This window comes from Rhinoderma darwinii, chromosome 2, assembly GCF_050947455.1.
Source record: "Rhinoderma darwinii isolate aRhiDar2 chromosome 2, aRhiDar2.hap1, whole genome shotgun sequence".
Taxonomy (NCBI): domain Eukaryota; kingdom Metazoa; phylum Chordata; class Amphibia; order Anura; family Rhinodermatidae; genus Rhinoderma; species Rhinoderma darwinii.
In genome coordinates this window covers 412,018,343-412,035,679 of record NC_134688.1, presented here as the reverse complement: position 1 = coordinate 412,035,679, position 17,337 = coordinate 412,018,343, and the positions used below count along the sequence as shown (strand labels likewise).

General features: G+C 37.8%; 1 protein-coding gene across 1 annotated transcript in view; it reads right to left on the bottom strand.

Moving 5' to 3' along the window:
- Positions 1–12,502: 12,502 nt before the first annotated feature.
- Positions 12,503–17,337, bottom strand: part of MYL10 (myosin light chain 10) — a 35,503-nt gene continuing 30,668 nt past the window's right edge. Inside the window, exons 5-7 of the mRNA XM_075850814.1 lie at positions 17,040–17,118; positions 14,777–14,825; positions 12,503–12,704 (exon numbers count right to left, since the gene is read on the bottom strand). Coding sequence (XP_075706929.1) covers positions 12,600–12,704; positions 14,777–14,825; positions 17,040–17,118 — 233 coding nt within the window. The 3' untranslated portion in view covers positions 12,503–12,599. The remainder of the gene's footprint in view (positions 12,705–14,776; positions 14,826–17,039; positions 17,119–17,337) is intronic.

Sequence of the window (17,337 nt, the reverse complement as noted above, 5' to 3'; positions counted from 1 at the left end):
CCATATTCTGAGAGCCATAACTTTTTTATTTTTCAGTCAAAAAAGCTGTGTAAGGGCTTGTTTTTTTGCAGGACAGGTTGTAGATTTTATTGGTAATATTTTGGGGCGGTGACCAAAAAATACTGATTATGGCATTGTTTTTTTGGTTTTTTTTTGTGGTGTTAACCGTGCGGGAAAAATAACATTATAGTTTTATAGTTTGGGTCGTTACGAACGGGGTAATGCCAAATATGTGTACTTTTTTTTAACGTTTTAATTTTTTCCCATACTAAAAGACTTGTTATAGGAAAAAAAGGAGTTTTTGTTTTTTTAACTTAGAACTTTTATTTTTACGCTTTTATAAAACATTTTTGTCCTACTAGGGGACTTGAAGACCTGCAGCACTGATTGCTGCTAGAACACATTACACTACCTAGGTAGTGTAATGTATTCTAGCTGTCATTGTGATGCTGACAGGAAGCCGTCACTCTAGGCTTCCGTACATGGCAGACACGGAGTCCATTGTCTGGTCTCTGGTTGCCATGACAACCATTGGCAACCCCCACGATCAAAATCGATCACCGCATTTAAGGGTTTAATTGCCAAAATCAGCGGCGATGGATCGCTGGCCAGCAAGAGTGGAGTATCAGCTGTCGGAGACAGCAGACCTCCTGGTTCTCGGTTAGACTGTCACCGACAGTGTGCAATGGGAACCGCTCAGTAAGTGTACGTCCTGATGTGCAAAGTAACTTCTCATCAGTACAATTGCGTCCTGGTGCGCCTAGGGCTTAATCAAGGGTTGGTGAGTGAGGAGATATTTAATTAAAACTTTTTTATTGAAGCAATGAAAAAAATGGTTGTAAAGAAGTATATACTCTCTGTGCAACCTTGTTTAATATGACGTTCATTTTTCTCTTCTGCCCTCGAAATTGATTTGGTTTTTGCAAACCAAGTTGTAAATCTTTATTACACGTTGACTCCTTTAACTACATTTTGATGTAGGGTGTATTGATCCGCAACAAAGTCACAGAATGGGGTTTGGAGCAGTCTTCTAGGATTTGTGACATCTCAAGTAAATATTTGGAGAACTGTCTGGCTTTCGTCAGAGCGGGTCAAGGTTTAGCTTCAGCTGACATGTGCTGCCATTTAGTCATAATATTTTGATTCCATTAACTATATTGGCCACAAATGTTAAATGCACAGTAAAGCATCATTCAACCTACAACTGCACTAAGCTTTTTTCCTTATAACTTTACATCTGTTTTTGGTTTAATTTAAAAGGAATCGCTCATCAGAAGAGAGACTGGGTTTATTTAAACTAGTGTTTAATGCTTAACTAAACACTACTTGTACTCTAGCCTTATAGAATATGATGGAGAGTAGAAAACAAATGTACAATACAAATGTGTTCTGTTCACCGAAAATTAGTAATCGGATGATTAGCATTTGTACAAGTGCACTGTTCTCCACTAAGCTTAAAATACAGTTTATAAAAAGTCCTGTAATAATGTTATATCAAATTTGGATATTTTTTGATATTTATCTAGATTTTTATTTAAACAAGAACTTTTAAATAAGTTATGCTAATCTAGTAGTATACCTGATATAGATTAATATTGTAATTTACTTACTGTTAAAATTTTAGAGGCGAAAGGGACAGGCTGCCCATACAAGTCTATGGAAAGAGGAGGGGGAGCAGAAGGGAGCAGGAGAAGAGAGCGGGAAAGACACAGACACATAGCCCATAGAAGTCTCTGCAGAGGAGAGAGTGAAGCAGTAGGAGGGAGCAGGGATTGAGAGACACAGACACGGTGCCCACAGAAGTCTATGGACGGGAGATGGGGTGCAGAACCAGAGAGACACACACACAGATATGCTGCAGCTTCTAGTAAAAGTTATATGTTACCCCAGTGCTGGATTCTCAGCTACACAGCTCATTACTGCTGTATAATGTGCTCCATTCTGCTGCAGCTTCTATATATATATATATATATATATATATATATACAGTCCATAAAATTCATAAGGATCTTAGTCGGCCCCCTGGATGTCCTATTGTGTCAGGAAATTTTATGATTCCCTGTTTGCCCCAATGGCCATGTTTATTGATAAAATACTCAGGCAGTTTGCCAGTGGTGCGGACTCCTACATCAGAGACACCTCAAACTTCCTGGTCAGGATCCAGGATCTCAGGATCCCTGACCAGTCGATCTTGGTTATCTTTGATGTGGGTAGTCTGTACAGCTCAATTACTCATCAGGAGGGCATTGATGCCTCACTTTCTTATCTTGAGAGGTCAGGCTTCTCCAGGGACAAGATTGATTTAATTAAATCATTATTAGAGTTCATCCTTATGAAGAGTTATTTTTTGGTAGGAGATAAATTTTATCTGCAAAAGAGAGGGACTGCGATGGGGTCAAATATGGCCCCCACCTGTGCAAAATATCTTTATGCGGCGGATTGAGGAGGATCTTGTCTATGTGTCCCACCACTTCAGCCAAGTGCTGCGGTGGTGGCGATACATTGACGACGTCTTCCTCATCTGGACCGGATCAATCAGTCAATTACAGGACTTTGTTATATTCCTTAATGGTTTGAATCCCACTATTATATTCACCATGTCCTTTTCTACTACTGCTATTGAATTTTTAGACACTAGGATCTCTATCTCTGGAAAAAGATTGATTTCTGACCTGTTTTCTAAAAAAACGGACAGAAATAATCTCTTATATTTTTCCAGTGGACATTCGGGGGCAATGTTAAAATCACTACCTTATAGCCAATTGATCAGAGTCAAGAGGGTGGTAGGTCAAGATGACAGACTATCCTCATGACTTGATCAGATGTGCAAAAAACTTTATGATCGAGGCTATCCAAATTATATTTTGGAGCTGAATAGACGGAAGGTCGATTTATTAGACAGACAGGTCCTTTTAGGTGAAAAGTCAAGTGTAGAAAAAAAGATTTGTCTACCCTTTGTTTCCACTTTCTCCTCAGTAAGCTCACAAATTGGTGAGATTCTGAGGAGGGACTGGAGGGTCTTGAGTAGAGCCTTTCCAGAGATAATTGAATTTCAGGAGAGACCTATGATGGCCTACAGAAGAGGCAAAACGATCAAGAACAGTCTTGTTAGAGCCGATATTGGGTCTAACCGGAAGAGTCAAAGGTTTCTGCCACCCCCTAAATTGGGCTGTTACCCCTGCTTGGGATGCAATATTTGCGATCACATGATTAAGGGTGATTCGTTTCACCATCCACAAACTGGCAGTGTCATTAAAATCAAAGGTTTTTTTACATGTCATTCATCTTTTGTCATTTACCTACTGAGTTGCCCTTGCGGTCTACACTATGTGGGTGAGACCACAACAGAAATACGTCTCAGGATGAGAAATCATAAATCTATCATCAAAACAAAGAGACAGGATTTACCAGTATCAAGACACTTTTGCGAAAAAAATAACAGCTTGTCACAGTTGAGATTCAGAATCATTGATTCGGTACCTCAAATGAGACGCGGTGGAGATAGAGGTTTGGCTCTTAAGAGAAAAGAGCTAGAGTGGATTTATAAGTTGGAAACTATGTCTCCCAAGGGGCTTAATATAGAATATCCTTATGGCCCACACATCTAATATAGTTGGGGGTAACTTGCCTGAAAATCTGGGGGATATGATGGGTCTACGTTCCCGATTGGTATAGTTTGTGCTTTGTATATGGATAGTTTGAAGTCTTATTTTGACTTCTCTTTTATGTATACATTTTTTAATCATAATTCTTTTTGTCTATATAAATATTATATGGTAATTTGCGTTTTTTTTTACACTTTCTTAGAAACATACGAATTTGTCAATCATCATGAAGGATTTTGGAAAGCAGCAGAGGCCTATTTATTGGGATCATTGAGTCCCATATGGAATTGTTTATTTACATATTTTTATATATCCAGTATTGATTTCAGCAATGTAGTACATTTAATGTGCACAAATCTATATATAATTTTATGAAGTCTGGAGCATGGTTTCACCATATTTTGTATCTGCTATCTCTTTATTGACTAGCACCTCAATATTTTTATATATATGTGGTTTATGATTTTTTTCCCAGACTGAGATGTCTGATAAGTTGGACACTCCTGTCTGGGATCATTAATCTCTATTGAATATGGCTTTTCTATTAATCCCATTTGTGACTACAGTCACATTATTCCTCAATGGGACGTGAATAGTACACAAACCCTTTTGTTTATAAGCCCATGCCTATTTCTATTAATAATCTTTTCATATCCCTATTTGTGTAGTGCAGATCTAAATGTGATCCTCCGGACTTTATATGGGGCTAAATTCTGCACAATTAATATACTTTATATCCCCTATCTATATCGCCACTTGCGCCTGCGCAATGGGACTGGAACGTTTGTTCCATCCCGGCGCATGCGCAGTAGCGATTGCGCTGCACGATGCGTTCCACCGCATCTAATATCCAGTTCCGACGCCATCTTCGAGCATGCGCAGTCGATGCACGCGAACACTACACGCTGGGTACATGGAGAAATCGTGAACTGTAAGTTTATGGATTTAAATTAATCAATAATTGGCCTCTGCTGTCCTCCTAATTAATCCTATTTGCACCTATTATTCACTATTCATGATGTGTACTTATCATGTTTTTAAATACACTGTTATTTATTGATGTCTTTTTGAAGATTCATTGCTGCACTTCATTCATAATATTTGTAATACACTGTGATAATCACATTTTGATGTATTTAATGAGAATTGTACAGTCAATTTCTTGATTGTTAATTGATGTGCGTCCTCCCTATATATACTTGGCACTATTGTTATTTTGTCATGGCTTGAGAAAGGTTCCTGTTGAACCGAAACGTTGCTGCTGTTTTTTGAGGTGAATAAATCCACTTTGCTTTCATCTGCCTTGAAGTCCTGGTGCCGTCACTGTGTTCTATGATTTCTTCTATTTAAAAAAAAGGGGGAATTGATTCATCCCCTGGTGACGAGCACATGGCCTGATTTCTTGCTATTGTGGAGTCCTGTGTTCATCTATTGCTGGACTGTATATATACAGTCCAGATACAGATGAACACAGCACCCCAACACATTTATATATTAGGCGATGTGCTTATTACCAGAGGATGAATCAGTTCCCCAACTTGAATATAAAATGACCATAGAACGAAGTAACGGCACCAGGACTTCAAAGAAGATGAAACAGGGTGGATTTATTCACCTCAAGTGAGCGACATTTCGGTTTGTCACCTTTGTATATATATAGATATATATATAGGTAGAGATAGGAACGCAGGATGTTCTCTTCTCTGTGTGTAGCGTATAGAAGACAGGATAGCAGTAGGGCTCCACCCACTAGCTCAGAGAAAATTGAGAATTAGAGCCCTGACAAGGGGAATGGTAACAGCCAGTTGTCCATTTATTCATAAATTTCTAAGAGGCATAATAGAGGAACGGCACAACATAGAATATAATTATTTAATAAAACAAACAAGCAGGAGTGGTGACAGATCCCCTTTACTGTATGACCTGGGTGTAGAGTGACAAATATGCATAAACTGAAGTCAAACCTAAAATGTTAAGTGTTCTTTATGCAAGCCATAGATGAAAATATTATTTTAACATTTTAATAACAGTGAGATAACTTTTAGTCTTGTGAGCCATTTATTAAAGCATTGTATAAGCAAACATCAACACTGAAAAAAATTGTTCTGATCATAGCATCTTCTTTGGCCAGGAAATATCAAATATAGAAACAAAGAATTTGACTACTATGGCGCCCATGGTGGGAGGTGTCCTGTTACTGAACCGCCTCCTTGCTTGCCGTGATACTGTCATAGCAGCTTACTGCAGCTGTAGCTAGTAGAAACTCACTGCATTCAGCAAAACATACGGCTAGTTCAATAGATATATAAATCTATATTCAGTTTGCTCCTGCTAATGGTGGCTTCATGCAGACAGAATTATACAGAGCTCACCGATACTGATATATTATCAAATTAATTAGCACATAATTCTACATCTAAAATTGGAAGGTTGGACATTATTGTGTTATTATTTTTATTATTCATTGCATATATAAAGCCAACAGATTTAACAGATTGTCATCAATTACATCAGTCCCTGTCCCCAATGGTGCTCATTGCATTTTATCAATAGCACAAGGGACAATATGAAATCTAGTTCTAAGAGCAATTCAGTCCAATATATTTCAGCTGATGGAGCATTCTGTGATTATTTTTTTCCTTATGCAGAAATTTTTCATGTAACAGTATGCATGGGTCTATTGAAATGCATTACCACTGTTTTTGAGCTCTGTGTGGTAAGAATCTCAAATACATGTTCATAAGGGCTAAGTTTAAAGGGGTTGTCTGAGTACAGCACAAGAAACAGATTAAGGCTATGTTCACATGGAGTATTTTGGGGGAGGAATATCTGCCTCAAAGCTCCAAACGGAATTTTGAGGCAGATATTCCTCCCCCAAAATACTCCGTGTGAATAGCAATTATCGCGGCGTTTTTCGCCTGCGGCCATTGAGCGCCGCGGGCATAAAACACGCTTTCTCCTGCCTCCCATTGAAGTCAATGGGAGGTCGGACGCGGAAGCGCCCGAAGATAGGGCATGTCGCTTCTTTTTCCCGCGAGGCAGTTTTACTGCTCGCGGGAAAAAGACGCCGACGCCTCCCATTGAAATCAATGGGAGGCGTTCTCGGGCCGTTTCTGCCGAGTTTTGCGACGCGGTTTCCGCGTCAAAAAACTCGGCAAAAGACCCCGTGTGAACATAGCCTAACTCTGTTATTGCAGCTCATTATCCTCTGTGTCTGGTATTGCAGCACCTCCTCATTCTCTTGTAGGCAGACATTTTTTTCTAATCTCATATAGCCATTTAAAGTTGGGCCTTATGAACTATAATAAAGCGTAGTATATTTGGTGGACTTTCCTTAGGGGAGTGGGGCTCATTCTGAGTTTTGTTAAGGGACCCTATGATTTGTCTACGCATCTGGGAGAAGAAAACAAATGCTGTCTGTTTCCAAGGGTAACAAAAAGTATTCTGAAAGTAGCTATATTATCATATTTGTGTATATACATATATATTTATAGGAAAATAGAGAGAGAGAGAGAGAGAGAGAGAGAGAGAGAGAGAGAGAGAGAGAAACCTCTCAAAGTTCTGTAGATTGAAAGACATTGAAGTATTTGTTACGTTCCTCATCTTTCTTTGTAGAATTAAACTGTGTAATATTGTGGAAGACAGATTATACTTGAAGATAAGAAAATGTTCCGGATGTAAAATACAAACAACATCAACTATTAGGAACCGGCAGAACGTTCTAAATTAATTTATGTGGGAAAATGAATAAGCAACGAGGAAGTGTACGATGATGATAAATGCAGCCTTTACTATTTTTTATAGTTTACAGTGTGTTTGGACTTTGTTAACCAGCTGTAGAAAGATCCATATCATGCAAGGGAAAAATCAAAGCACTAATAAGACAACTGTTTTGGTTTCTGTTTATACTTTATTGGTCTTTGTTCTTTTCTTCAATGAATCACATGGACATTCCATTTAAGCATTTTTGCTATTACACAGCAACATTTTAAGTGGAGAGAACATTACTACTTGATGTGGTGACCTTGTTGTATAATTTAAAAATCAAAACCCTCCAGGAAAGTTTGTTTAAGAATCTGTAACTTGTGTTATAACGTGATTGAATAAATAGTTCCAGAAGATTTGGCATTTACAATTTTTTGTTCTAAGAACTTGTACTTTTGTCCTCATTATCACGACTTTTTTTAGACTTTTTCTGTAGTTTATTTGTATAGAAATCATTATAATTTACAGTATAGCTTAAAGAGAAGCTCGAGTAGACACATGAAATTATTTCCACCATCCCTAATCTAGCCAGCATTATAAGCGTTCTATTTTTCCTAAAGAACCTCCTACTTGCTTTTTAAAAGAATGTAATCCAGCTTCAGACATCATAGAGAGGGTCCTGCGCTTGGAAATCACCAAGAAATTTTCATTGGCTGTACCTTGTCAACTACAGAGGCCTGGTGGGATATAATTTGGTTCAAATAGTCTATTAACTCAAGTATAAATGTGCAAAGCAATTCAGCATTTGTATTTCCCTAAATATATTTGTCTGGTACACACTTATTGTTAGGCCTGCCATTGCTAGGCAAATATCACACTGGTTCCGACGCTTGGGAAACATCTGCTTGTCTATTTCCCATACGTTATAAGGAAAGAGGATGATTGCATTCTTCACAGATTTTTCTGGATGTTGGTAAATCTCTGTGTATAATAACAAAAACTGCAACAAGAAGACTAAAAGTACTAAGCCTGTATACTCTCGGGAGATAAAAAAAAATAACTCTCAAGCACTGGGGACCCCTCACTCTCCACTACTGCACAGGGCACCTTTCAATCTTGAGGCTAGCCCTGAGTTAAGGATATTAAGGACTCCCAAATATTTGGAATTTCCAGAGTTGCCCAATAACGAGCATTTAGTTAGGACGACAATTTGTTCTGCTGTATATGTAAATTTAGTTGTCAGTTAAGGAAATTTCACTTTATTTAAGTTTGTTAATGAAATCAGTTACATTCTCATAATGGTATGACATATTAGTCTCCCTAGTGACTTAAACATTAGTCTCCGCTAAAGTCTGGAAGCTCAGCTTCAGCTCATGTCTGCAATTCCCTCACCTGTGGAGTCTGAAGTCCTTCTTATAACCAAACACTCACTCAAGCTCACAGATGGAGATTATTGTCATTCAAAGTACAGGACTACAGAGGGTGCGATTCTGAATTTAAATGGGTATTCCCATCTTAGACATTTATGGCATATCTACAGGATATTGGGCAATGTTATTTGGACAGTTTATGGCATATTAGCTGGGTACTATATGGTTCAATATAAGGGGTGGGACTTCAATAAAAGGTCCTACACAGAGTAGTACCAATTTAAATGAACAAAATGGGTCGCCAACCAAGCAGCACAAAAGATCTCAACCCTACATGCACCCTTTTGTATTGTGCATAAATATTTCTGTGTTCATGTGTCTAGCTCCATGTAGCGTCCATGGCCGCGGGCCGTCGGGTTTACTCACCTCCCGATGCCCGCGGCCATGAATCCGTGACCGCTGGTCCCCGTCTCCTTCCTAGGAGACGCCAGCGCTCACTTCCGCTCCGTTCTGCTGTGTCCCGTAGGGATAAAGGAAATCGTCATCATCATCAACTGCCATGATTTCCTGGTCTATAAGAAGGCTGTCTTGCAAATGGTCCTTTAGTGTTTCCCGTTCCAGTTGTTACCCGTACCCTGTTTCCTGTTCCTGTGTCCCGTACTGTTCTTGTTCCTGTGCATACCAGTGTTGGAGTCGTGCCTACTGCACCTGCTGTCGTTTGCCACGTCCAGTGTCTTCTGCCACATCCAGTGTCTTCTGCCACGTCCAGTGTCTTCTGCCACGTCCAGTGTCTTCTGCCACATCGGATACTGCCTACCACGTCTGGCGCTACCTGCTGCACCGGCCTCCATCCGTGCTGAAGCCACAGCCACCGTCTGGACTAGTTCAGGTACCCAAGCATTACCATCTACTATTGACTTTCATATAGACTGTGACCTGGTCAGCTGCCTCTCTGCTACGGCGGAGCGGCCTAGTGGATCCACATACCCTGTGACCGTGACACTCCATCTCTTCCTATCAAATGAATAAACGGCTAATGAAGACTCTAGTTAGTATGACAGATGGCCATTATTGAGAACATTATTATTGAGCATTTAAGGGAAAAGCTGTGCCTCTAGTGTCCACCTCTAAATAGTCACTTTTAGGGTATTTTATCTGTCTTTTTTATGTTGGTCAGATGATAGAAATCAGTAAATGAGAAAATAATACTTTCCATTCACATAGAGTTTTCTTAAAAATGCGTTGTTCAGATGATTTTAGAGAATGCAGTAATTCTTTTATATCCAAGCTTAGATGTGCCCAAACACAGCAAAAGGTGCATGAAAAGCATGGGGTTGTTCAAATTGGCTCCCCGGTGAGCGAGGCTTTACTCTGAGGATACCTGAAAGATGTCCTCAACTTAAGTGACTTTTCCGGGGACAGGCTGCTTTTTGTTTTATATTGTTTTATGTACTGATTGTTGAGCCGTAAGTTATGTACTGCTATCTGTACATCCTCATATTTCTATTAAATTACTCCTACAGAAGAATCCTTCAGGGCTTTAAGTAGATTTATTTCCTTTGGAGAAATGACCATAACAAACAATAAATCCAAACGATACAGAAACACAGGTTCTCTTCTGCACAATTTCTATTTTGGTTTTTGCGCTAATAATTTGTAGACTATTTTGACAGATACACACTGATAAATGTATAGTTCACTGTATTTATAGTCCAAGAATACTTCAGACAATGGGAGTACATGTATTTTGAGACTTCTCCTCCAGAATATTTTTTACTTATGATCATAAATGTTGTAAAGAATTTTCATAGAATCTCTATATGTTAAATGTTTTTTCCAATATAGAAACATCTAATGAAAATAGTAAGAATAATGAAAAAAAACAACCTGTATTTGATACAATATATCCTGTAAGGATGTACTGTACCAGTAGGTGAAATTAAAAAGAAAATATTTGTACTTCCAATGTCTGTAAGATGTGGCAACTGTCGGAATTGCACTTGTGAGGCCACTTTATATATTATATATTGTATATTATATATATTATATTGTAAGCAATCTCTTAATTAAATGTAATTATTGGAATTTCTCCATTTAGAAGTGGGTTGGAATTCGATGATAAAGAAGATGGCATCAGCAGAATACAGAAGCTCTTTACAACAGCCTGAATTCTGTGAAGACCGTTTTTACAGGGATGATTTCCTGACTGCTCTTGATGCCTGGCTGTCAGTGCCAGCCTGGCACATAAGATAGGAAGCACAGTGATGTCTGTGTATACAGCACAGGAAGTGATAGTGCTGCTTCCTGTATTATTTCCTGAATTACTTCCTATATTACTCTCTGTGATTACGCAACAGATCTCATGATTCTGTATCAGAGTTGTAGAAATGTCACATAGAAGGCCCATTTTCTTCACAGGGGCAAACTGTATCTGTCATGTCCCCTATGAGTGTTTAGGGTTGGAAAACTTTGTAAGAGTCTGCTTTAGGGTAGGAACAAATAAGTGGTTTTGTCAGGTAGCCTGTGCTACCCTGTCTGAGGGAAGCATAGTATAGAGGGGGATATTCTAATAGAGAAAGTCCCCCTACATTCCACACAGAGTGATTGTCAGATCTTCCTGCATACAAACTCATACAAGAGCCAAGCTCATCCTCTCCGCTCTATTCTATGCTGTCATTAGATAATGTAGCATAGGCGACCTGACAGATCCGCTTTAAAAGGAAACTGTCATCACGATAGACCCATTCAACTTAAATACCCTAAAAAGTACATCTTGCACCTAATATATATGGTGGCCTGGATACGGCCACATGGTCCTACTAGGAAACTGAAATGCGGATAATTATTTTCTGTGCTTGTCTATAAAAGATAAATGACCTGTCTGACAAATTTTGCTTTTGGGTACACTACTACTCAAAGGGCCACCTCTATTTTACTGGCCATGTACAGCAGCAAAGGCAATATAAACGGCATTCCTGAATCACCTTAATGATACTTATTGGCTTAAATCATAAATATTTTGAACCATGTGATATATGGCAATGGTGCCTATAGATTAATATAGTTGTTGAAAACAGCAAGGCTTAATATATAGAGAGCGTAATATACTATAAAGATCCTTACAAAGCAGCAGAATGGAGAACTTGGCTGCTAAGCAATATATGTAATTTTAACACATGGATTAAAACTGCGGCAATGTAGAAACTAATTATCCTTTGTACAGAGAGCCAAAAATGACCCAATTTCTACTAACTACACCCTTTATTTACCTTGTTAATCCAGGAATTATTTCTGTGGCAATAAACTAAATCAAAGCAGCCATAACTCAACAACATCTGGAGAGCTGTAGACTGCGGAGCACACTGGTTCCAAATAACTGCACACGTCCCTCTGTTGTACGCTCTATATAAAATGACTTATACGACGTAAATTCGATTTGCAAAGAAACAATTGTGTTTTACAGATCGCGAGACCTGTGGTCCTAAACCCCCAATCCCCCCCCCCCCCCCCGCAGTGAGGTGAACTCAGCTGTTTCCATCATTCCCATAGAATTTGAATGAAGCAGCAGCGAGCGAGCTCGACCGCCGCTCCAGCCAATGTCCTCCTCACTGAGGTCGAGTACTGAGGAGAAACAGGGGGTTCAAGACTCCCATTCTCACGATTGGTGGGGTCCCAGAGGTTGGACTCCCAGCGATTAGACAATTATCCCCGATTCTATGACTAGCTGATAATTGTCGATTCGGAGAATACCCCTTTAACCCCTGCTGAATCAGTTAGGACATACATAAACCATGAGTATAGATACAGTGACAAAGCAAACGCTGAAAGTGAATAATTCTTTTATTATTTAGACAACTTTGAGGCACTTTATCATGGTCAATCCGGCAGCAATGTTGACATGTTGTTCTAGATTCCCCTGTTATTCCTGGTCTTTCTCTTCACCATGAGTGATAACATAACATAGATTCTTATAATCTAAGTTACCAGCAACATCTGGGGGGAAAGCGTTAAACATTTGGCTGATCTGGAAGATAAATGTGAAATAAGGTTACATTTAAACTCAATACTCAATAAAATCTTAGTAATATCTGTTTTTCATGTTTCCAGCAATTTCTATTGTGCAATCCAGTCCAATGTGGGACACATGTGTGATGCTGGCAAATATTGTTTGTATTCCATTGTTCAAAGAAATATCTCTCAGTCCCCAGTTTTATTGTCCAAGCAATCAAACTTTACCCTGCTAGAAAAATTCTAATCATCATCAGTGTCCTACATCTTCCTTAAAGATGTGCTAAATTGTGGTGAATACATATGCAGTAGATACACTTACCACAAAAACTGGCATGCCTGTCTGTACAGAACATTAATATTATGGAAGACTCATAAAGTTTGAACATTGCAAAGGAATGAGCACTATAGATACAAATCAGTCAATATTGATATATACAGTATATATTCAGAAAGATAAATTTTAAGGCCTCATGCACACTTCAGTTTGCCGTCGTACGGCCGTTAATGACGGATTCGTGAAACACAGACCGCACACGGGTGGCTTCCATGTGCAGTCCGTAGTTTCACAGACCAAATCAATGAAAAGGCCGAGACTGTTTAGTCAAAAACGGACCGGAGTAGGACCTGTTCTATTTTTGACGGAATTGCCACACGGTTCCGTTAAAACAACGGAAGTGTGCATGGGCCCATTAACATGAACGTGTCAGGGTGCTATCCGTTAAAAAAACGGATAGCACCCTGAAGAAAAAAACTGAGGTGGGCATAAGGCCTAATAGTACAGTAAAATGCACCGTGCATAGTTGCATATATGTTCTGCATACTTACACAGCTTCATGTAGTACAGAGCACTGTATGTACACAGGCCAGCACGTATCAAGATAGCACAGTAATATACTGTACACATATGGAAGAGGGGAGCCAGTGGCCACAGGAAGAGCACCCAGGGCTGCATGTGCCCCCCCCCCCCAGTTTACCTGTTCCCCACCACTCATGTAGACTGATTTAGGGCAATTGCATTACTGACCAGACAAAAACTGATGTGATGAGCTTGTTGGACTGTCCAATGACCATGTAGACGCATAGTTTGAGTTTTATAACAATACATTCGTACTGGTAAAACGTTCTGTAAGTCCCAGTGCCATTTAAGTTATGTTCAAATGTGGAAAATTTGTTGCAGAAATCCATGCACATTCCACTCTTTGTTCTATTAATAATGTTTATAAATGGGGGACCCTTCTCTATTAACTCAGAATGCCTTCATAGGGTGCTTGTAAATGAATTTTCTAAACCAGACAATCTCTTCAATGCCGGATATTCTGTGCGACCCACAGAGCTTTTTGGATTGTTTTGAATGTAATAAGTATTCTTACTAAAAATTAGATATAGGGAAAATGAAATATTGACAGTGGTGGATGAATATTCAGCACAGGAAGTGATTATTGACTCTGAGCAGTATTTTAATATTAGGTATGAGGGTTTTAATTTTGAATACAGATATTTCAGGACTTTGAGCAATGCAGTCCTTGAACAATTATCAAAGTTTCTTAACTTTATCTTAGGAAACGGGTGTTTTTCACAGTAGATTTGCATCAGTGCGGGATCTGTTTTCATGGATCCCTTATAGACTTGAGTCTATTGAGGGATCCGGGAAAGTGAGCAAAAATGGGATATGTCCTATTTTTTCACGGGCCCCATAGACGTGCCTTGATTTTAATGGAGCCATGTGACCGCCGTTAAAAAAATGTCCGTCACACGGCCGATTATACCAATAGTGTAAATAAGCCCTAAGTAACATGCTCTCTTAAGTTATTAGACTATTTTGTAATATGACCCAGCTAAATTATTATGTCCGTCTTTGCTAAAAAATAAATTGGGTGCCTTTTTGGACAGGTTCAAAGTTAGACATAGTCTTTAAAATGTAAACCTCTAAAGTAAATATTTACGAATTATAAAAAAAAGTTTTCTTATTTGAAAGTGGATCCATAGTTTCACCACAGCTCAGTCTTGGCAGCAGTCCTATTCTACGTGTAGCCCTGGTTCCATTAATAAAATATGCCCTGTTAGAAGACAAGAGAAGAATCTTACCTCTTCCTGACTGAATCTATCCGCTTGAGTTGTGAGCATTTCCTTGATACTAGAGTACATACAAAGAAAACAAATCAGACATTACCAGAGATTTGAAATTCATGAAATTTCAGTGCAAACACAAACATTATAGCTTTAAAGAGGCTTTAACTGACAGATGTTTTATGGATGCAGTAGAATCTAATCCAATATTTTCTATGAGTAAATAAAAGGATTGGGTTATTACAAAGTGGAAAGGAAAAATCAAAGTGTTGACTTCTACACACTTGTATGCAATTCAGCGCCAATTTGTATTCCGCCTACACTGAAGGACTTCACTTATTACCTTGAGTGCTCAGCGTATGTGATGATAACGTCTTTGACTCTGGAATTTAAAGGGCTAGTTCTCCTCTCTGCCTTGCGTATCTGGTTTCACTAGGGTTAACTAATATTCTTGATGTTTGGTATGCTATCTTGCCTTCCTGATAATTACCTTTTGGTTGTATTTGACTATGTCTCCTCTGTGTTCCTGGCTTAGACTTCTGGCTCGTGCAAAGACATCTATTTTGCTAATTTATTTAGAACTCCTGGCCTATGCTGACTACCATGGTTAGACTCTTGGCTTGCTTGAACTAAATTCTTTCCCTGTTCCCAGATACATATCTAGACTTCCTACTGTTCCCTCATTGGTAACAACCTGTGAACACCACCTGTGAACACCAATTAATAACTACCGTACTACAGTACCTGTTTCAGAGCCGATTCCATTGAATCAGCTGTTAACTTTAATTCGGTCTGAATTAATTCACTGCGGCAAGTGCCCCAATTGCTCTGTCTGACTCTCTAATGTCTTCTAGGACTATATTCAAGTTTGCTTTACTGATTCAAATAACTATTCTTTACCTATTCATATAATTATGATTTACTGATTCATATCACTATGATTTACTGATTCATATCACTGATTTACCTATTCATATCACTATGATTTACCTATTCATATCACTATGATTTACCTATTCATATCACTATGATTTACTGATTCATATCACTATGATTTACTGATTCATATCACTATGATTTACTGATTCATATCACTATGATAAACTGATTCATATCACTATGATTTACCTATTTATATCACTATGATTTACCTATTTATATCCCTATGATTTACTGATTCATATCTCTATAATTTACTGATTCATATCACTATAATTTACCTATTTATATCCCTATGATTTACTGATTCATATCACTATGATTTACCTATTTATATCCCTATGATTCACTGATTCATGTCACTATGATTTACCTATTTATATCACGATGATTTACTGATTCATATTACTATGATTTACTAATTTGTATCACGATGATTTACCTATTTATATCACTGTGATTTACTGATTCATATCACTATGATTTACCTATTCCTATCACTATGATTTACCTATTTATATCACTATGATTTACGGATTCATATCACTATGATTTACTGATTCATATCACTATTTTTTACCTATTCATATCACTATTATTTACCTATTCATATCACTATGATTTACCTATTCCTATCACTATGATTTACCTATTTATAGCACTATGATTTACTGATTCCTATCACTATGATTTACCTATTCATATCACTATGATTTACCTATTCATATCACTATGATTTACCTATTGATATCACTATGATTTACTTATTTATATCACTATGATTTACTGATTCATATCACTATGATTTACCTATTCCTATCACTATGATTTACCTATTTATATCACTATGATTTACTGATTCATATCACTATGATTTACTGATTCATATCACTATGATTTACCTATTCATATCACTATGATTTACCTATTCATATCACTATGATTTACCTATTCCTATCACTATGATTTACCTATTTATAGCACTATGATTTACTGATTCCTATCACTATGATTTACCTATTCATATCACTATGATTTACCTATTCATATCACTATAATTTACCTATTGATATCACTATGATTTACCTATTTATATCACTATGATTTACTGATTCATATCACTATGATTTACCTATTCCTATCAATATTATTTACCTATTGATATCACTATGATTTACCTATTGATAACACTATGATTTACCTATTGATATCACTATGATTTACTGATTACAAAACGGCATATTTGATTTTTTTCTCAGTATTACTTAATAAATATATAATGAAATTAATGATTGGATACTGATCATGCATCTAGATCGTGTAGTAAGAATTGTATACTTACTAATCTGCTTTTATATGACCTTTAGTATCAGGATCAAAAATCTTGAAGGCATTTAGGATGGTTTCTTCTGGGTCTGTGCCTAAAATAGACATAACTCATAAAATATATGTCTCCAGTTCACATAATTTTACTGTAAAGCTAGTCAGTTCCATATCTATCACTCTCCCCAGATGTCTTTATAAATGCGTTATCTCTGACGTTATGCTCTTCTGTCTGTTTTGGTCCAGCTTTAAGAGTCCACAACCAGAAACTACTTTAGCACATTGCAAAATATAAATTAGTGAAAGAGTGACAGGGC